Source organism: Pocillopora verrucosa, chromosome 6 (assembly GCF_036669915.1).
Source record: "Pocillopora verrucosa isolate sample1 chromosome 6, ASM3666991v2, whole genome shotgun sequence".
Lineage (NCBI taxonomy): Eukaryota > Metazoa > Cnidaria > Anthozoa > Scleractinia > Pocilloporidae > Pocillopora > Pocillopora verrucosa.
The window spans coordinates 14720419-14742699 of record NC_089317.1 but is presented as its reverse complement, the minus strand read 5'-3'; the positions used below and the strand labels follow the sequence as shown (position 1 = coordinate 14742699).

General features: G+C 38.2%; 4 protein-coding genes across 10 annotated transcripts in view; 3 read left to right on the top strand and 1 right to left on the bottom strand.

Moving 5' to 3' along the window:
- Positions 1 to 660, bottom strand: part of LOC131773557 (phospholipid-transporting ATPase IF) — a 29877-nt gene extending 29217 nt beyond the window's left edge. For 4 of the 5 annotated variants that reach the window (XM_059089503.2, XM_059089504.2, XM_059089505.2 and 1 more), the window contains exon 1: positions 58 to 238. In XM_059089503.2, coding sequence (XP_058945486.2) covers positions 58 to 90 — 33 coding nt within the window. In that variant the 5' untranslated portion in view covers positions 91 to 238. Of the gene's footprint in view, positions 1 to 57; positions 239 to 443 lie in introns of those variants that run through there. The other variant, XM_066169036.1, reaches the window with a different exon arrangement.
- LOC131773577 (negative elongation factor A-like) lies at positions 323 to 7628 on the top strand. Its single transcript, XM_059089522.2, has 10 exons — positions 323 to 724; positions 1315 to 1482; positions 2017 to 2109; positions 2328 to 2443; positions 3029 to 3095; positions 3414 to 3526; positions 3981 to 4133; positions 6092 to 6295; positions 6792 to 6891; positions 7041 to 7628. The coding sequence occupies exons 1-10, from the start codon at positions 346 to 348 to the stop codon at positions 7247 to 7249; spliced, it is 1602 nt and encodes a 533-aa protein (XP_058945505.1). The 5' UTR covers positions 323 to 345; the 3' UTR covers positions 7250 to 7628.
- A 1610-nt stretch (positions 7629 to 9238) lies between these two features.
- On the top strand, positions 9239 to 20985 carry LOC131773566 (adhesion G protein-coupled receptor L4). Its single transcript, XM_059089514.2, has 21 exons — positions 9239 to 9350; positions 10637 to 11068; positions 11478 to 11522; positions 11625 to 11683; positions 11959 to 12048; positions 12159 to 12218; positions 12520 to 12649; positions 13447 to 13578; positions 13664 to 13730; positions 14416 to 14521; positions 15010 to 15059; positions 15434 to 15551; positions 16187 to 16302; positions 16984 to 17083; positions 17259 to 17409; positions 18077 to 18143; positions 18617 to 18677; positions 19342 to 19442; positions 19774 to 19900; positions 20014 to 20055; positions 20187 to 20985. Exons 1-21 carry the CDS (start codon positions 9263 to 9265, stop codon positions 20547 to 20549), a joined length of 2505 nt encoding a protein of 834 aa, XP_058945497.2. The 5' UTR covers positions 9239 to 9262; the 3' UTR covers positions 20550 to 20985.
- A 703-nt stretch (positions 20986 to 21688) lies between these two features.
- LOC131773581 (cysteine-rich motor neuron 1 protein) overlaps positions 21689 to 22281 on the top strand; it is a 34740-nt gene continuing 34147 nt past the window's right edge. For all 3 annotated transcript variants that reach the window (XM_059089526.2, XM_066168317.1, XM_059089525.2), the window contains exon 1: positions 21689 to 21813. The gene's annotated coding sequence lies outside the window, so the exon portion shown is untranslated. The remainder of the gene's footprint in view (positions 21814 to 22281) is intronic.

Below are 22281 nucleotides of genomic sequence, written 5' to 3'. Positions count from 1 at the left end.
AGATCGATACTACCACATATTAGTCATATATATGTACGGGCTCCTTGGTTTACTTACCAATAAGCGATCCTTGACTCCTCCTAGAGGCATTGAGGGTGAGTTTCCTTCCCTTATGCTGACAAAAAAGGTTAACTAGAAGAAGAGGTATTAAAATTTGTTCAAAATCATGTCAAATTGTGGCCATAGGCGCTGTCTGTTGTTCCACCTGCACCTTACATACTTAGCTCACCACTAGTCATCAAGAACACGGAACTTACTGGGCACACAACTTGCTTAGAAACCTCCCCTTTTTTATCAGTATTCCCGAGTCCCCTCCCTCTCTGTAATACTTTGCCGATATTCAACATGGCGTCCGTTCGTCAGGCAGACACAGCCCTGTGGCTTCATAACAAATTATCTACGGACGATTCTTGGTCTGGTAGTAGTTTGCGATCTTTACTAACCCAAGACGTCCTCCGTAATATTCCAGAGTGTTTTCATAGGCTTGAAACGCAGGTAAAAGTAAAATTATTAATGGCTTTTCTCCATCTTCCTCGTCGAGTGATTGAGGAAATGAGCGGTGAAATGAGCGAAATATTTGAGATTGGAAGCCAGGATGAAGACGAGTGGGTCCGTGTTTTATCAGAGATTCTGAAGTATTATCCAAGTACAGGGATTCTGAATGTTCATCTCGAGCATGTTAGCCCAGTGTTTGCAGAAGTGGCAGAAGAAATCAGAAAAACTGGTAAGATTTACATCTGTACAACATGCTCGTCAGTAATGGTGTTGTGACAAGTTATGTTTCAAGCTCCTGAAATACACGTACATACGCTATTTTGATTAAATATAGATTTGTCTTTAAATGCCCCTGCAACAGGGATTGTCAGTTATATAATAAGTTGAATCTACTACATGCAATTTGATTGGTTCTTACTTATCTATTGGAGGACAGATGCATATATGACGTCACCATTAACATCATTTCGTTTTTTTTTTTTAATTATATAAAACAAGTAGATTCCAAGATTTCAAGCATCTGTTCAGTAAAAGATCACAGAAGACATCAAAATGTTGTGAGAAAATCAGTGACACACTAAGCTGTGCCCTATGGGCCTTTTTTCATTCTTACTACAGTTTGAGGTCATCTGTGATCAGTTACTAAATAAGTGTACAACAACATGGAAGCTATTCGTTAAATACATCATTTTAACAAATTGAATAGTTATCAGCTATCATCTAAAAATCTGCTCTGGGGAGTTTTCTCCCTACCCTAAGGGTGCCCCCTTAAAACATGGATCCATTGTTCCATTACTTTTTATGGTGTTTTTATTTAAGTTACCAGTCTCCCAGATAGTGGATCTAGTCTTCTTCCTCTGGAATGTCTATATTTAAACAGAACAGCCCTTGTTGCCATGGTAGGACACCAGCCTCCCCTTCCCAAACACTTTACACTTAGAAGAAAACCAAAGTCTGCTGCCCTAAGAGCAGAACTTACACAGAAAGGTATTTGTTTTTGTTTTTCTTAATAAAGTAATATCCACACATATATATTGACAATGTAGAGAGTGTAATGATTATAATTTCTTGTAAACCCTTTCCCTTAACTTGTCTAAAAGAGTCACTTGCATTCGTATAGAGAGTGTAGGAGATATGGCCTAGTAATGATTAAAATACTTTGATGTGGATTATAGGTCCCAGGAGATAATCTGTCATAGAGACAAGGACAAGTGATACACTTTATCTGTTTTCTTTAGAAATCAAATTAACCAATGGCAGTGTAGGGTTGCTTGGTTTTCCCTTCAGAAGGAAAGGAGCTTGATGCAAACTGTAACTCCTCATGATTATTTAGATATTGTAACAAAGGCATATGACTCAGCCTATGCACCTGTACTTCAAGCCAAATCTACTTACCTGAACTAGAAACTCATAATTCCTGTTCTTTTGGTCTGCACCATATGCCACTGAGTTCAGTAACAGATCCAGTTAGTGAGTAACAATGATGAATGTTAACAATCTCTTTTTGTGTTGTATGTGAAGCCAGTGAAGCAGTTTCAGCACATAAAAAAGGTCTTGGAGCATCAATGAGCTCAGCCCACAAACTTCAGTCACCTAAGAAGTTTGAAGCTCCTGGTCAGTAACAGAATTAATATCAAACAAACACTACTGTATATGAACAACATTTATAATTTCAGCCATAATTTATGCTGTTTATTGTGAAAATGTTAACTGAGTGTCTTGTTTTATTTCATTAAATATAACTATATTAATTAATGCAAATCGATCAATACAGACTAGGTGTATTAAAATGTTACCTATATTGATCAAAGAATGTCTCCTCTCAACAATAGTAAGAGTAACACCAAGAACATCAAACCGTCCAACCCCCAGCAGAGGGACTCCATCATCTGGTTCATCACGGAGCATTATCTCTGCTGCTACACTCAAACATCATGGCCGTACAAAGGTGAATGTCTCCATTGTACATGTTCATTAACACTCACTGGCTGTTATCTTGAAGATACCATTCTGCTTTTTTTCGGTATCTATTATAAATGGCTACAAGTTATAACTGATTTTAACTGCTATCATCGAAACCTTTAGTCACCAACCTTGGTTATAAGAGTTAAAGTTTTTTGACTGAAGAAAAATTGTTGGTATTTGAATGAGTAGAAAAGAAATGTGGTTTTCACTTTAGCAAAGAACTGTATCAGCACTGCACAATACTCATGCCACTCTAGCTTGAACATTTTTTACAGGCTATATACTTTTTACTACTGCTTTAGAATAGACAACTACAATAATCTTTCTTCTTTAAAATCTTTCTTTAGAAGGTTGAATATATTATTTTCATAATTATTGTGTATTGTATTAGATAATGCAGTCTTCTGCAATGTTTACATGATTACAATTCCCCATTTATGCTAAAAACAAAAACATTGCTGAAGTCTGAACTGAAGATCTTGTGGCTATATGTGCATGTTACAACAGTCAAAATATTAGGGAGATATATTGAAAACAAGCTGTGTGAGAATTCTCTTTATGCCCACAGCTTTTGGACATAAATGAGCAGCCAATAGGAGGTGGTAGAGAACTCAAAAGGAGAAAGAAATTGGCAGGTAACAAAAGCACTCACACAGTTACCCTGCAACTGGTCACTTTTCAAGTTTTGTCAGAAAAGTCAAGAGGGCAAAGCATTATTCAACTCTCTACTTTAATGTAGAATTTCATTGTCTTAAACTCAGCTTAATGATTTAAATTGGACAGTATATGTATCAGGTGTGAGGCTAAATGTTTAGCTGATGTATGGGTTGCTTGATGATGAACCAATCTTTAAATAAGATTTTCCTTTTGTTTTTCAGTTTTTCTGTGTGTTAGAGTTATTATCATCAACAGATTTTAGAAGTGATTCTTTTATATGGTGTTATTTACAATAGAGTCTGAACAAGCAGAGGAGGCAAAACAGAAGAAACTTGACAATACCAAACCTCCAGAGCCAAGCACACCTGATTATGCTGCAGGTCTTACACCCATGACTCAACCAACTAAGGTACATAAACCTTTCAAATGTTCAAAAATGTCCATATATATAAAGGTGTTAATTAAACCTGTTGGATAGAAGAGACCTCTTTTTACTATGATTAGTCAAATTAAAAAGGCCATGTTACTGTACGATGTGATTAACTTTGCATTCTACATAGTACAGGTCATTAGTCAAGCTATCTGTTTTCGCATTGTTTTCTTTCCATGAGTAAAAGATTGCCTTGTTATTGTTGTTCCTCTTTTCAAGTCTGTGTGATGTGTCTAAGCCACATTTAACTTTATTTAATATATCAGTTAAATAATTTCAAGAGGCTACTTCTAGTACCAGATCAGGAATTTTTTTCCACCCCAAGGTACAAAAGTGACAGGTTCATGTGGGCCCTGCCTTTTGTCAAAATCCTAGATTGGCACATTGCTATTCATGATGATTTTTTCTACTTTACCTCATCCATTTAAAAAAGCCACCATCAAGCCCAGAGACACCATCATCAAGTATGCCAGCTCCATCATCAGCTCCCTCATATGTACCCCAGGCTCCCTCAAACATTTCCCAAACCCCTGCAGCAGCAGACGCACTCAATGAGAGCACCATCAACCTCAAGAGAGAGTTGGAAGTAAGACTTTCTTTTCTTACTGGTTCTTTTGTTGCCTAGGAAACAAGGTTCGATAACTTTAACATGCTCTCTTATGTCGCAGTAACGAAAATGACAGATTTGACAATCTGAAGAAATCTCGTCAAACCGAGTGAATGTTCGTGGATTCGACGATTTTGGCGAATTTTTAATCAAATTCATCAATGCAAGGTCCTTGAGTTTTATCCGTTGCCGGTGCGCGAAGCACGTTGAAAGCCATAGTTCGCAAACTGATCGACCTAAGTGCTCCACATTGCAAGGTCGGTCTTGAGCGCTATTCACAACGCGTGACCTCCTACGGATCGCTACAATATTTCACCAACGAGAAGTTATTTCAGCGACATTTGGTTTGTCACGGATTTCCCTTAATAACATTTGCGTTTCGCGGCTGTTCGAGATCAGTCGAGCCGCTCAGAAGACAAACCGGCAATAAATTCTGAAAATTCGCTCGCATTTTTGACGAAAACCAAATGCTAAAACACGTAAAATTCGCAAAACGAAATGAACAGCAATACCGAAAAACCGAAGTTTTTTGTCGCAAAAACCGAAAACTGATCTAAATTGGGCATCACTCCATTTGACAATGAGACGTTAACACAATGACTGTGGCCTTCTCACGAAGTAATTAATTTTATATCTTATTTCTCTATGAATAGACGTTCATAACTTTGAATATATTCCATACGACTGCTAACATGTTTACCCCTATATTTGAAATAAAATCACTAGCTTCTGAAAAGTTCAATACCAAAACTACCGACATTATAGTACTTGTGAAAATTTCCATATTGCAAAGCATTATAAACTAAGTAAGTAAGTAAGTAAGTAACTTTATTTAACCACATATCGCATATGAGCGAAGAGCTCGTTTAAATGCAGATGTGCTATAAAAATTGACATAACGGTAAAGAGTTAAAAAGCTGACGTCTCGACTATGGGACGTCATGGTTCCTTTCTACAAACTCTTTTCCATTCACTTGTAAACTGTATATTATCGTGACTTATTTTGTGAAAAACCTTGGAAAAATTTTATCATAACTGCCACTTTCAACAGGTTTGTCGCTTTTGCCAGTAAACTTTGTGGGTTCGTTTTAAAGGTATATTCGAGGAGGCGTTTTTAACTTTGGATATGTTCAATTTAACCACAAACATGTTCATATGCAAAGCGTTATAAACTATGCCAAATTCATGGTTCCTCTTTACAAACTCTTTTCCATTCACATGTAAATTGTCTATTAACTTGACTTATTTTAAGAAAGGCCTCGGCAAAATTATATCATATTTGCCACTTTTAATAAGTTTGTCGCTTTTGCCAGTAAACTTTGTGGGTTCCTTTGAAAGATATATCTGAGTGGGTGTTTTTTAGCTGTAAATATATTCAGTTTAACTGCAAACATTTTCATTACCACTAAATTGAAAAAAAAAAGACAATTTAATAGCTTTTGAAATTTTCAATACCAAAACTACCAACATGATACTGCATGTGAAAGTTTCCATATTACAAAACATTATAAACTATGCTAATTTCATGGTTCCTCTCTACAAACTCTTTCCCATTCACATGTAAATTGCCTGTGAACTTACCTGATTTAAGAGAAGCCTTAGCAAAATTTCATCATATTTGCCACTGTTAACAAGTTTGTGGCTTTTGCCAGTAAACTTTGTGGGTTCCTTGTAAAGAAACTCGTCAACTTTTAGGGGCCCCTCTCTCAAGGTCATATCCATTCACTTATATAAATTTCGTCATCAAATTTGGCGAAAGTTCGTCACAATCGTTCTTTTGACAAAAGTTCCACGGATTAACAAATTTCGTCAAATCCGTGAAAATCGTCGACAAAAAATTCGTCAAATCTGCCATTTTCGTTGCTTCATGCATTTCTGGACGTATCGTGCCATGTTTGAGTACGTGCATAACTAAGAGTGTGCTCTCTTACATGAAGATGCATATGGAACAACAGCGCCAGTTGATAATGAGAGAGCGACAACAAAAACAGGCAGCTGCTGCAATGGCCGCTAGTTCCTCAAGTTCTACATCACCAGCCACTAGTGATTCTACAAGAAGTCCTGCTGCACCTTCCCTTGGGGCATCGAACACACAACAACAGCAGCAACAGCAAGCAAATAAACGGCAACTTACGCTAACGGTACGTGCGCTCTACATAAGAGTAGAACAACGGTAACACTTTGTGCCCTTATGAGGCAATGTTCTCATTTAGCACAAACAGTCTGTAGTTTTGGCGTTCTTTGAGCACTACCAATTAAAGAGAGAACCCACAATTAGCTACGTTCTAGTAAATTAATTCCAAATCCCGACCCAAACAATGTACCGTAAAGTGGCACACAAGGCGCAGTCTGACTAAGATTTCGCAGTGTTCTTGACGAATCTTCATAGACGTAGGCCATTCTTTAGCCTCAAGCTCCTGAACAGGTCTTTTCTGCATTACCAGTAATCCATGATGATCTCGCAGATTTTTGTAAATTTGGTGGTGATCTTGTGAGTATTGTTCTTGGACTCTTGTCTGTGAAGATATGACCCAGGATCTTTCAGGGTCTTCTCTTGTTTCTGTAAAATTCCCTCTTGGAAACGGTTGTCAGGCTTTCGGGTTTGATTTTATTCTTTCCAAATTTGATATTTTTCAGCGGGAACAAATGTTAGCTGCTCACGAAATGTTCAAAAATGCGAACCGAGTGAGTCGCGCTGAAAAGGCCCTTATTCTTGGGTTTATGGCCGGTGCACGAGGTAAATTAATGTTTTAATGTTAGTGATTTCTGTGAGCAAAATAAGTCGAATTGATTAATTTGTCGCTTTGAAAAGCTTGTTATTTTTACTAAAAGTGTGGATATATGCCCACTATCTCATTCATCCTGTAATCACACGTTTGATTGCAGAGAAACCATATCCCCATCAAGGTTCGATAGTAACTATCAAGCTGAGTGAAAACACGGAAACGGTGACGTTAGCAGACGGCAATCAACAGATGCAATTGGTGGAAATGCTCTTTGAAATGAATTACGACACGGGTCATTGGCGGAGACTTAAACGAACCAGGGTGGTCTCTAAAACTGGTGCATCCGCCTCAGCAGAAAAAACTGCTTGACACATTGCAGGTTGCAGACCTAATTCCTAATTCCTAATTCCTAATTCTTCTTTCCTCGAGTGTACGGAAGTAAAAATATTACAAACATGAATTTGTTAACCTTGCAAAGTTTTGTAAGTCGCTTTTTGCAAATGACCTACAATGATTTTGTTGCAATGCAGTTGGCTGTCAAGGATTATCATGCAACAGTTGATTCAAATGCAATCTACTTGTAATGACACTTGTCTCTTGAGAGAAATAGAACGAGATGATCTGAAGTATTCTGAAATTGGGAGGCCAATCTGAATTATGCTTGAAGGTTATACTGAACCAAGCCATTTACTGTTTGTTGGAGAGAGTTCAGATTGTAAAGCGAAATTAAATCGGTGGAGGGTTTTTATGTGGGACTGTATGTTCATTGTGAGTTGCCATCCAAATTGGGGCCAGTTAATGATGTTGAAGTATTTAGGGAGAGGGAGTATCGCCGGTGTTCCTTGAAAATTGATCTTTTTTTTTTTCAAATTTTTCCTTTACACGAATTGGAAACAAAACAGATACTCGTATGTTCAGTGATATTAAAAGAGTGCAAATGCAAATGTAGCAAAAAGTGAAAAGATCTCAAGCATATTTTAGCTCTGTTTTTCGCATATATGAGACAATAAATTTTTCCTGTCGGGGGGACCATCCCAGACCTTTTAATGATATAATCGGGTTGATTTGAAGCCTTTTTTGGAAATAAGAGGGCTTTTTTGATGCACTAAACCGAGGTGAATGTATTGAACTTTGATAAACATTATTGTATCTGAACAGACTACATAGCAGCCTTTACGGACCAAACCCAAGCCTGAGCAATTAACTGTTGGAAAACACAAAAATTAACAAACGTTCATCATTTAGTAAACCCCTATCTCAGAATTAACCAGATCACTAAACTTGTCAGTAAATGATGTTCATCCTACTATTGGCCAGAGATAATATCTATACTGACAAAAGGAATCAATCGTTAGCTCAACGTCAGATGGTTTTTTTAAGACAAAAAGAAACTCGAGTTGCCTCATTACATACATTGGCACTGTTTCTTATCGGACAATTGGGCTAATAGGGGGATATATTTCTGGGCACATTTTGGTTATTGAGGGCTAGACTTGTTCCCTGTCGAATCTCACAAAGCTGTTTTTAAATTATTTTAACTCCAAGAGAGGAAAATAGTAATTTTTGCCACAAACATAAATTCCCATGTGGCTAAATTGGAAACAGTGGGAGAACTTGCGTGGCTTAAAACATTTTTTAATTTCTTTTTTTTCGTTTCGCAGTGGTCTCACTCATTATCACCATTTCATTTGACACAAGAAATTTCCCTGATAAAAAAAGTAGTATAACCAAGTCGTGAAAAAAGGGGTCGCTTGGGCTGCTGGACTGTTGAGAATGCTTTTAACATGACTTGTTTAAAAAAAACTGTTTTGAAAAATATAAAGTAATTAACATTCGTTGTTCAGTGGAAATAGTGTACTTTGTCGCACTGATGCACTCAAAGAAAGATATGTCGAGTTTGGGAATTTTTATAATTCGAGTCGAGGTCGAGTTCCATTACATTCAACCCCTTTTTTGAATTATTATTACCCAGTCAATCCAAAGTTCAGCAGCGTTTAAATTTGAATCAGTTGATTGATCGACGACACCGCAAGCTAAAAATAATTGAATTGTCTCGCGTTTAACATAGCGTGAAATTCGAATGTTCTTGAATAGTGATCCAAGGATAATGAAATTTTGTGCTCAATTTAGATATTTTAAAACGAGCGGTCGAGATGATTCGAAATGGTTTATTTGTGTCTGTTTTGGAGCTGACAGGCACCGAGAGTGATCAGACAATCATTTGAAGAACAAAACTTTCTTTAAACCCAGAATTTGAATACACAGTGAGTGCAAAGGCCTCCACCATGCTGATTTAGGTGACCCCTAGGGGGAGGAAGTTTTGTTGAGCAAACGAATTTACTTGATTAGTTAAATTCCGACCCGGTCTCGCCAGTAACGACGATGACTGGCTTTCTGTTCCTTACCAAAACCCTGAGCACAACAATTGTGATGTTAGTAGTCTACTATGGACAGACATCAAGCAATCAAGGTAAGTCCTTCCATCAGTTGGTCGGTTTCATAAGGATCTTGAAGTTTCTAGTATGATTAATGCGACAGCAGCTGGAGGAAGGAGGACATGTTCACCTCGTTGTCAAGCAAGAGGTGAATAGAGAGAAGGACAGATATAATGAAGTAGCATCAACAACAATTTAGTATGATGATGACACAGAGAGTCAGATATTCAGTTACTTGAGCCGTTTGCCATTCGGTATTTTAAGCAAGCACTTGTTGAAGAGCTCCTCTAACAGAGTTCATCTGAACCTTGAATAATTTTTTTAAAGAATGAAGAAGTTTTACAGAGAATTTGTTCATAATTGTCTAGTTTAAGTCTTAGTGCATTGCGCAAGACGAGCAAACCGGCATAACTTAAAAGAAAGCAGAGATTTTATCAACAAGATCGATTCATTGACTGAATGCTTTGTTAAATAATGCATGAATGTATGTTCGGTTTTGCCAGATTTTCGTTCGCAGCGAAAGAAAATTGATACCAAGTGAATTACTGTTGCTCTTTGTTGTAGCAACACGGCTCACACTTACGGACGAAACTATAAACTGAGTCCAAGTTAAGATGGGGCTTCATAACTAAATAGCATATACAATTTTATTATAATTCTTTCCACACCCAAGATAATCAAAATATTTGTAAGAAAAAGTAGCAAAGAGAGAGTGTTACCACTTTTATAAAAACAAATTGGTTTATCGTTGTTTACTCTTCCAGGTGCATGGGCTTATTGAAATCATAAGCTGAATAACAATCAGTTAGTCCATGTTGTCGAGCGCGGCACAACAAATATGCCTTATCATGCCGATCAAGTATCAACTACTCTTTTCTCTGCACGCATCATTTCTATTAAGTACATATCAGCAGGACCTATACACAAACAGAGGAGGCCTTAAAAAAAAAAAAAAAAGAAAAAACCCGATCTCTTCTAATGTAGATGTCGATCTTTTTCTAACACTGCCATAGTACATACCAATGAAAGTGTCAAAAATGAACTCTATAACATCTGTGTACTTTACCGCTAACAATGAAGAAAACAAAATTTTGACGACCTTTCCGTCATACAATCCCCTTTTTTTTCGTTATCCCATCACTTCAGTATTCCACGATATCCCAGAAAAAGGACCAAGATCCATCACTTTCCTTCACAAGTATCCCAACTTAGCCTTTGTAGGTCTCACCATGAACCAAATGGCACGTCAGCATAAGTTTCTGCACAGCGCCTGTTTTTCAGTGATTTCTGGTTAAGCAAGAATTTTTTTTGTTTTTAAAAGCTGACTGTCAAGATAAATGGACCTTGAATGATTCCTCGTGCTATTATGTATATACTGCTGTTGACAGAAAACTTGGATTTTGGAATGCCGTGAGGTGGTGCAGACAAAGGAATGGCTCTCTCACAAGTGTTTTAAGTGACAAGGAAAACGATTTCTTACATCATCTTATCAATAATACAAACCTTCGACCCAAAGAGACGTTCTACATAGGGCTTCACAGAAATTGTAAAAGTAACTTAATGGGATGGGTGGACAAGCAGCCATATAATTACACAAACTGGTACCACAGCCAGGATCCCGCCTGCTACGATGAGGGATCAAAAAATGAGACAGGACGACGCTGCGCTTACTACAATCATGTACACAAGTGGCAGATAGACTACTGTAAGACAGTAAGACTTTTCATATGCAAACGACCCAAGAAAGTAGAAGGTGTGTACAAAGTACGATATATAAAAACACTGACACTATAAAATTGCGGCTTACAAATGCCTATTAAAGGGTACAACAAATGACGCTGTTGGTGGTGTTCAAGAACTCAATAAAAATTATCTAGTATTCAGTCTTCTTCGGTATGAAAAGGTGTTTGGTTCTTTGTGTCGGAACTAGAAAACTATAGAAAAGTGAGATTGATCTCTCTTCTAATTTTACGACCGAGCTAAAAATCTAAGTCTTACTCAGTGTATTCGATATGCAGTTCGTTCACTCTCGTTATGATAATACTGAGTCAGTTGACATAAAAAAAAAATTAACCCTCCTCTGAGGATAGTCAGTGTATGATTTTACATCAAAAACAGTATCAGGGATCGAATTCAGAAGAATGAACTTGTTGTCATTACAGAGCAGCCATCGCCGACGAGTGGGGTCAGGAATACAAATGTATCCGGTATGATCCTTCAATAATCCTTCTTGCCATTGTCGCAGTATTGTGATTATTATTGGTATCCATTGTGTTCTCGGTAACTAGTTCTCCTCAACCTTTTTACAGAACACTCTCAGAGCAGCACTTCGGAGACTTCAACAGAGACCTCTACGCTGCAATTGAACGCAAGTCCTTTTTATATCTCACGTATGATTTATGTTTGTACGAGGGTTGGGAAATGTGAACGTGTGTTCTTTTGGGCTGCATTTTTCAGTTTACTGATCTACTCAACACTTTGAATTGTTGATATCGATCTCTTCTCCTGTCGCCCTAAAAGAACTGTTTTCACTTTAAAATATAACCAAGTTATCTTAACCGCTTTTTTAAATTACCTGACTGCTCTAAGTTTACAAGAACTTCAACTTGTCAACTCCTACTCTTACTGGCCCTTTCTCATTAGGTACAAGACACCTTAAAGAAGTTGGATGAAGCACTGAAATCATTAGAAGGCGTCTCTTTGAATCAATCGACTGCTGAAAGAAATTTGAAGGTATACTTTTCATACTTCATGGTGATTGTCGCAGTGGTCATGGAAAAAGAACACAGGCCTGTGAGTGAAATGCTTGCCTTAACCTCCTGTATGTATTATTTTGTTTGCAGGAACTAGGAACAGTTCTAGACAGTGTCGTGAACCCTGTAGGAAAGGCACAGCCATCTTTGGTAATTTCAATCCATATTCAAAACGATTTATCATACAGTGATTGGCAAAATGCGACAAGCTTACGACAGGCTTACGACACGAATTGTTTCATGTAAATCAAACCTACAACTCGCTTACGACTCTTAAGTCATGTCGTAGGCCTGTCGTAAGCTTGTCGCATGCGACAAAGTCGTGCCGTGTAAATAGGCCTTAACAGTAATAAATGCCTCATTATTTTTCATCATTCATTTATATATTTTTTAAACTCTTTAACGCAGAGAAGCCACCTATGAAACGTCGTAACTGTGTTATTTGTTTTAGTCCTTAGATCAAATTTCACAGGTCGTTCAAATGAGTGAAAAAATAGGAGAGTTATTGGTTCGAGGATTAATGAGAGGGGAAGGCGGCGTCACTGAACCGAAAAGTATCCAGATAAACACTGAATCTTTGGGTGAGTCGGTGTCTTTTCGCCTCCATGGGGAGGGGGAGGGTGGGGAGGTTAGGGGTGGGGAGGTTAGGGTTGTAGAGGAGAAAGGGTAGTAATATTGTTCCATAACTAACGACACAAAATTGAGCGATGATGGTAAACCATCGAATCACTTCAGAGGAAAAAAAGTCAGTTCTATCATGATAAAACTGACTGAGTTATCACATGTTTGAATTTCGGTAAAGTGTGCCTGAAAAGAGCATCCTTCAAGCTTATACATGGAGGGTAAGATATTTATTTTAAATTAAGCTGGGAGGGGTGCATCCAATAATACTACATAGGAAGAGCATGGAATTATATTACTTCCCATTTATAGTAACAAAATTGAACCACAGAGGATTTCAAAGATCAAGTTTTATTTTTGATTGAAAAGCAGTTGAAAAGGAGTTGTTTCTCTCAACGTAACTCAGCTTAGGCCAGTCACTGACATTTCTGTAAGCTGACAAACTAACTATGATTGCCGGCTAAGTCTTGCTTGACCCTTGAAAATTGAATTTTGCCCAAAACCTCTTATATCATAATATCACAGCGAGTTTGGGGGAAAGATCAAATCGATTAAAGCCTGAAGCAAATTAGCATTGAGGACGAACATTCAGTATGACTTCAAAAACTTTATTCCGAAAGATATGAAGATTGTCCATAAGAAGGGTTTGATGAGTATGAAAACTCAAGTTTTTCAGCCCAATAGACCCCTCACCAGTTTCAAAGTCAAAGTTAATTTGCAATTATTTTCCTCTTTCTCCCTGCTATTTGTCTCATAGTCCTCGCAGTGGACATGTTGCCCCCTGTGTCGTCAGAAAACAGTGCGGAAGCCGTATCTTTTCCAAAAGATGCTGAACAGACCAATAACATCAACTTGCCATCATCTCTTATATGGAGAGCACAGGATCAAGGTACTCTATATTTAAACCCGAGTCTCTAGCCTACTGTCTCGGAGTTGTCAGTAATATCAGTAACTCATTCAGCCCATCTGTTTAGACGGAGTGTCTATCGTCAGTTTACTGCTTTCCGATATCAGCGTAACAGCGGATCCTCAAGCACGCAAGTAAGTTGATAAGTGCAAAGACCAAATGTTTGGTTGCACATTAAATGGTCATCATATACAAAAGATTTTACGGAAAATGGTTTCTCGCAAACCCTTCCGGGGGTTGCGGCCGCATGATTCTCCATCCTTCTCTTTCCTGGGTCCCAGACACACCTTAATGCCAGCTGTCCACTCAACGCCTGGTCTTCCTCTCCCTCTTTCCCTTCTACTTCGCTACTTAAAATTTCTTTACAAACGCCGTGTTAATGAAATTTATGCCCGTTTTCAATACATCTCTTTGGTTCTTTTGATCAAATTCTGCCATGAAAATGCGTTCACTAATCATAATTCTGGTTTCGGGTAAATTCATGAGCACAGATACCATGGGCTTGGGATAAATCGATGCAAACCTGGGGATTTCGATAAACCATGTCCATCCATGAACACCTGTTGACAAGCCATTGCTATTACAAAATGCCTGTAGGTGTACCTGTCCCGCTATAAACGTGAGTTTTCTAACCAATCAGAGTACATGTTCTATCTCGGTTATTTTATAATGGGGAACACCAAAAGTTTCTCATGGAAATTTAAAATGCAAGAGGTAATGTTGGATGCAAAACTAGTAAAACTAGTGCCAGCCTCACCATACTTAAGGAGCTTGTATGGAAGTCATCTGCTTATTCATATACTTGTTGCATTTCAACAGAGTCATGGACTCAGGAATTATGTCAAGCACAATACTTTTCAACAATGGGAGTAGATTTAATAATTTGAGTCATCCGGTTGTAATAAATCTGTCAGCTGTTTCTAAGGTACTGAATTCAATACTTTCCTCGCATAGGTCTTTATCGCGGTCCCCATCTCTTTTTATCGAGCGCCCGAAAAAACCGCCAGCTACGCAGGCTATTCGTCATCGCGAAAGCACCACAGCTGATGTTTTTTAAAAATCCCCACGACATCTCACAATCGCTTATTATCCTGTAGGAAGTCTTGCTTAATCCTTGAGCATTACCGACATTTATGTGAATCTACCACTTGGCACAAAAAGGAAAAGAGATAGAATGAGCCTGTATGGCCCGTATGGCCCGTGTGGTATCTGTGGCGCTTAGATTTCAGCTACGGCTTATTGATACCTTGAAGACACGTCACGTTTCTTACTCGATCCATGCAGATATCATGAAGTCGACTTTTACGTTATAACGGTGTTCACACAGTGTTTTGATATTTAACATATATATATATATATATTTATTTTATATTAAACTCCATCCTTATGTCTTGTCCTAATTCCCTTTGCCAGGTGAATACTGACGGCGTACGGAAGTGTGTGTATCTCGATGTCACCACTGAGTAAGTGTTTATTAAATGAAACAGACCATCACGTCACCACATGGGTTATAAAATGATTTAAATAGACAACAAGACTCGTATTGTGCGGCAAGTAAAAGGTAAAAGGAAGCTATAGGCGAAGCATACATGGATTGATACTTCGAGTTTGTTAATCAAGACGAATAAAATCAAAACAGTGGTGTCTCTGTTTTTTGAGTTCGATGAGGACATGTTTTTTAACCTGCAGAAATGTTTATTCCGATGTGTCCGAGTGAGCTTTCAGCGATTTATGGACTTTTTAAAAGATTTTCCAAATTCATTAAGGCGTAACTTGACAATACACTGATTTACATTAATGAATAATTTAAAGTCGAATTTTATTTATTTGATTTTAGCCCTCCAGTTTGGTCTTCATCAGGGTGTGTTGTTTATGAGGTCAGCTCATCACACACAGTGTGCCACTGTTATCACATGACAAGCTTTGCTGTACTTATGGATGTACATGGCGCTTATGTACGTTGAACACGTAGAACGCTGACTATTAACTTTTTACTTTCATCAAAAGATGCTCCTGAGACTACTATGCATGCTCCTAACAACTTACCACGGCTTGATTCGTGAGACTAGGGTGTTACTTCAGACGTGAAAGAGTACATGATACTGGTTGAGTTAATTTGTTTCTGTTAGTATTTTGTATTTCCTTAAGCTAAGCGTAAGCGTAAGACTAATTCTTATCATGTTACCAAACATGTATCCGACTTAGATGTTACGAACAAACTTTATATTTTTACCGTCATTGTTAGAGGTCTTTTCGAAGACACCACTGTTATTTCGCACAATAATTGTTTTGATATGGTTTAGAATGAAGTCATGTTTTTCTTGCCTTAAAGACCGTAAATTCCAACACTGGGAAAAATCATGAGTTCAAAATGTTCCTTTGTTCCTAAAAGAGTGTTCTTAAGCTGATTAAGTGCAGTTTCCTGGGTGGCAACAGATTAAACAATCTTGGTGACCGGGAAAACGCATAGCCCTTATCCGTGAAATAGTTTGATAGTTTTAGGCTGTACTTCAATTTCTTTTATGCGATCATTATTTGGTTATGATATATTCAGGGTATATCAGACTCACATATCTTCCATCTCTTGTAGGAAGGTGATACTATTTCAGAAGAGCATAAGACTATTCTGTCCATCGTGTCCATTGTGGGATGTTTGATCGCCTTAGTTTGTTATATCATCTTGTTGTTTGCATTTTTCTTCCTAAGGTATTGTTCAGTTTTAAATTGTGCCTATTATGTGCTACTTTTGATTCACTCTGTTGTCAAGAAAGCGCTCTGCTCTGACCCTTAAATGCATGTGATCTGTTAAATTTTAAATAGTGATTATCTGGATAATAACGTACAATGTAGGCTGAGCCGATTGTGTCCCAAGAGCCATCACATTTACTGCTTTCATTTTATTGGATAATGCGCCTCTGTCACCAGAACTCTCAAATGTGGCCCATTTAACAAGAAGCTGTCTCTCATGGGCGTGACTGTCCAAAAGTCAATCACTAATTAAGCAGCTGATGTTTCCAGCCAGCGAGATTCAGCAATACCTTGACCCTTACCACTCTTATCAGTCAAAATCAAGGCTGCAAAAAGTTATTTCGTGTCTAGGTTGACCGGCTCCAAACGAGAAACAAAATCAAATGAAACTAACTGGTTCTATTTTCTTTAGATATTTAGTAACCTGTTCATCACTACTGGTTTAAAAGTGTTAAAACTCATCATATTCAAATCCGATTTGTTATTGACCCGATCAATTAATAATAAGATTAAGTACGTCTCAACTCGAGCCGTGTAATCTTGGCGCTCAAACACGATTACTAATTATACTTAACTCAATCCTATAACAATCACTAATCCTCTCAACACTACGGTGTTTGAAATTTTATCCGTATTCAGAAGGCGAACAGAGACTCTAAACATCCACATAAACCTAGCCGCAGCTGAGGTTTTCGCCATTTTCTTTTTTCTTATCGCCTATCCTGGAGCTCGAATAAAGGTAAGTTTGGAAGTGCGAAAGTCATACTTACTGTACTCATTTTTGAAAGCGGAAACGTAACCTAATATCAGTCGCCAATATCGAGTTCTGTTGCGAATCTTTTGATGTCAGTAGTCGTTTCTTAGTCAAGGGAGTTCCACGAACTCATTTATTTTATTTTTTGTTTTATGTAAAGGCTGTTTGTTACGCTTTTGCCGTTCTTCTCCATTATTTTCAATTGGCGGCGTTTTTCTGGATGATGGTCGAGGGAATCAATCTTCTCCGTGGTATGGTGAAAGTTTTCCGAGTCACCAGTAAAGTGAGAACTTATTTCCTCTTTGCTTGGGGTAGGCATATTTTTGGCGTATTAGATTAAAGTTTCAACCCAGATTATCTCGAATTAAGTAAGAGTTTTTAAGTGCACCTGCCACAGGTCAAAATTAGATCAATTTACTTAGCAATCTGATATACCTGCGTGATAGCCCTTTCAGGAAAGATAAAAGAATAACTACTTGTGAGTGGGTGGGTGGACGGGGGGCATAATCCCTCAAATGATGAAAACGTCATTTATTTTTGGATCTCAAACTGAATACTGACGGCATGGTGAGTTAGGGACAGTGGCATGGTGAGGTAGGGACAGTGGCATGGTGAGGTAGGGACAGTGGCATGGTGAGGTAGGGACAGTGGCATGGTGAGGTAGGGACAGTGGCATGGTGAGGTAGGGACAGTGGCATGGTGAGGTAGGGACAGTGTAACTAAACGTAGTTTGGTCATAATCAGGCAAAAAAAGAAATAGCTAACCCTTTACATCCTAACATTAGTGAGCATGTTCTTTATACTCTTCTCTAAACATTTCCTAAGATGCTGACATGGAGAATTTGTTTGAGTTTCTTTAGTTGGTGATCTTAATGTTTGATCTAGCGGTGATATTGGAAGGAGAAATAAGATCCTAATCACTCTTAGGGGTTAAAGGTTTAAAGAAGTCTGCGTTAATGAATGTTCCTTACCTATTAGGTGCGCCCGCTGTCGTTGTGGCAGTAACAGCAAGCATCTCCCGCCACCAATATGTAAGAGATAACTTGTAAGTTGGATCTTTTAACATCATCGCGTGGTGGTACACCTGAATAGAAAAAATGACATAAAATGAACTGGTTGCGGAAGGGCAAAGATAAATATAAATAAATTGTAAACAAGGAACTTGAAAACTTCTACTTCACAGTGTTTGCAGACGACAAAACCTATGTACTGCAAAGTGTCGTTCTAAAAAAATTCTTGGATTGTAATTAATTTTCCATCTATTCAACTGAGCTAAAGCGAACTTTCCCGTTACCATGGTTATTGTCCAAAATAATAAGGCCAGTTTTAAACAAGCCGAGCAATCCAGCAGATCAAAAACAAGTGAACATGTTTCCTTGGCACAAAACCTGTACTGTCTTTGTATCTCTCATTGGCGCTAGGAGAAAAGAGATATTTCCGCCTCAGGAAAAGAATGAAATGAAGATAAGAGAAACAAATAAGGGCTTAATTGTTTTGCATTTCATGGTTTTTCTATAGTTGTTGGATTTCTCATCAAGTCATATGGTCATTTGCTGGACCAGTGGCATTTATATTATTGGTAAGGGAGGTATCTGTTGTTCATGAATAACACATGACCACGCTACCAACATTACGCGAGCTAAATGTATCAGATGTAATGTACTCCATCCCTCAACAAACGAAAATTGCTCGGGATTATACTGCTGGGTGAGTACACGAAGCAGACTATGGCAAACGACGTCGCAAACAACTTAAAGATAAACAGAGAGAAAGTCGGAAGTTACGATTAATGTCGTGATTTTTTGGACATAAAGTATCCTGTCAACAATGGCACACACAAAGAAAAGGGGATTTTTCATCAAAATACATTGTCCGAAATACTGGTTGAATTCCAAGCATCATGTTGCCCGGCGGGGCAAATATTTGAATTGTGGTAAATTTTTTTATTTCCCCTCACGTGTGTCGCATATTGAGATCAAGAAACACGTCAATGTTTAAGTGTTTGAGGGGTGGGGTGGGGTGGGGTGGGGGTTGGGGTTAATAAAAACAGTTTTTACGGTGCAGTAGTATTTTCGAATAAGAATAATGCGATTACAACACCTTTTCACAAGAAATGCAAACTGATAAAAGACAATACTCGCAGTTTTGAAAACAAATTTGTCTCCTTTTGGTCCAGAACTTTCTTGTCGGTTAAATAATTTCTCAACTCCTTGGTAAGGTGATATTCTATTACCGGATTGCAGGTAAACGTGATTGCGTTGATTGTAGCCATCAAAACTGTAGTGCAGAGGGCTCGCTACAAGGAAAGATCCCCGAAAATGTCAGCTTTAGAGCTCGAAATGAGGTAGGTGGGCCTATAGACCTTGTTAAATTTAAGGAAAACAGGGGTGATTACTTCAAGTTCTCGTTGATGATAATTCTAAGGTCTCTATCGCTAGGTCTTCGGTTCATTTTCTCTGAGGGATCTTCTTTTGTATGGAACACGTAATTTAAATAGAGATCGATTTGAGTCAATGGCATATTTTTTTATGTAGACGAACTAGTGGTGACGTGAGAGATTAACCTGTTTCCACACGTGTTGGGAAGTTGGCATCTCTTTTAAATGAGTTCGAAATTATCGTCTAATATGCACGAATCCGTAGTTTGCTTCACAATTTTTCCCCTTTTTTCTACAGAGCAGCGTTTAAGACATTGGTGATTCTAGTTCCGCTGTTGGGTGTGACATGGCTGCTCGGATTCATTTCCATCCACAACACTTCTCTAGTATTCCAATATCTCTTTGCTGTTTTAAACTCCATGCAGGTGAGAAGTCCTTCTAATCGTTTGCAGGCAAAAAGTAGTTTGAAAGATCAGAAATCAGTTAGTTTTAACAGATCTTTCAATTAGCTCATGTTTCTATCCATTTACTGTTTAAGGGGCTCTATTTCCTGATAGCTCAATACTGGTTTGATGACGAGGTAAGTATCATCAAATAAATAGGGAAAATGAACTCAATTTTCTCTTTATCATGCGTTGCAATTCACACAATTTATCACTTACTGGAAAATAACGTCCATCATGCCGTAATGAAACATTTATTGTGTTTCAGATCAAGAAAAATGCACATCGAGCGTCCAACCGGGTAAAACGCCTCTTCAGCTTAACAGGAACGAGATCGAGCAGTCCTTGGACTGTACCGTACAATGTGGACAAGGAACAGCGTGGGAACCGCAGCGACATGAAAAACCAGAGACAACGTCCTCCCCACCAAGACATAAACCATCAACAATTGGACTACAATCAAAACAAAAACTTAAAACAGCAACAAGAACAAAAACAAACAACAAACAAAGAACATTTTGATGCTTTCACCCATAAACAACAACATTCTGACAAAGATTTTCCGAATGACAAGAAAGAAACTGTAGGCAAAATGGAAGAGAAGGAACACAGCACTGACACGTACCTTTAGCTGCAGAATATCAAACAATGAGTTAAAAACATTACCACGTTTCATAAAACGACGAGTTGTTGTCGTTGTTCTTTTTAAACCTGATGTGGCTTTTGAAATGTAAGAGACATTTTGATGAGCTTGTCCACGGCTGTTGACAAGTCAATAAGAGTATTCGTCGCAGTCTTGGGATTTTCACAGGTTTCCAAACGCGCACTTAGCACTATCGAGCTTAGCGCAGGGCGATAGCTGTGGCAAGTACAAACTATATCCCCTTTGGAGTTCAGCTGCAGTTATTTCTTACAACATTAACAATTAGACGGCATCCATAGTTTCTTAAGATTTTGTAGTTAGCATCGATTGTGAATAATTTGCAAAGATGACATTCTAAGCATGATTTGGTGACAATTATTTTGCTACCGAATAGCTGCTTATCATATTAAAAAAAGTTACTGTTGTTGTTGCTGTTGAGAGCTTTTTCTTCCAAAGTTTTCAGGAATGACCATCACAAACTATTTTTAAACAGACCCTTTATACAGCGATGACGGGCTTGACACAAATGGTAACTCGGGCCATTTTAGGCGATAAAGGAAAACTTTAGAGAGGAAGAAAAATAGGGAAAGCCTGGAAAAAGATTGGTAAATTATTCGTGTTTGGCTCCTCGCCTCAGCGAAAAGATCATCTCCCTTTCGAATTGCGAAATCGTTTGATGGCAAAGAGCCCCATATAATGAAATGATTAGAAGTGGTGAGTTATTATTACCTTTATAATCATCTTATATTGGTCCACCTCCTGCTGATCTATTTGTTCAGAGCATGAGGGAGAGTTTTGGGTGACCATCGGTACAAACCTAAACGACTGACTTGAAAAAAGCTAATGTACGTTCCACTCTCGTTGTCTTTCTCTCCTCTTTCTGGTCATCTAAGCTGATGTCTCTCTGTTACAAATTTTGAAATTAATCGTCTCTCCCACCGGGCATAACCTAAATATTTGAGTCATACGTCGATCCTCTTCAATTTGTTAATATTTATTCCTGTCCAGTTCCGAAAAAAAATCCAATTAGAGCCGATCTCTAATTATTTTTGTAAGGACATGATGACGTGACCTCCACTAGTCATTGTAACTGATTGACATTCCCCGGGCTCTAAATACATCGACGTCAAGAGTTTGACATATATCGTATCAGTTTCCCACGTTGCGCATCATCTACGAGAATTTTGATTCAGTGTTCACAGAAAGAACGTTCTTGTAAAGGTCGTTACATGAGAGTCACTGTATCAGTAAGGTAAGGTGTATTTGTACAGTGTATAGAGAGGGAGTGGATGTTGTAGATCTTTATGACATGCAGCTGAGTACATGAGCGTAATCTTTTGTAAATGAATTCAACAACTTGCTAATAAAAGAACGCTAACAGGACGTTCTGAGTTAGGATCGCTACGCAGGGGCTTTGGGCTTTAGAGTGGTTTTAATTTGGTAATTCTGTGATTAAGTCTTTTACAATAGGATTTTGAAAGAGACGAACTGACCCGAAGCATCAAAGAACATTTTTCATTAAATACATGCAGCTTGTCGCACGCACCAAAGAAGAAGTGCGAGTCAGTTTTAATCGGATTTCCGTTCGTTCGACAATTTCCTTGTCTGCTCTGCCTAGTTTTGCTGAGGATCTATTACATATCTCTAGATAGGACTATCACAACCTTTTTGAATTCCCAATACTCGCGAAGTTGTCATACCATAGCGTCTTTATCGTTTG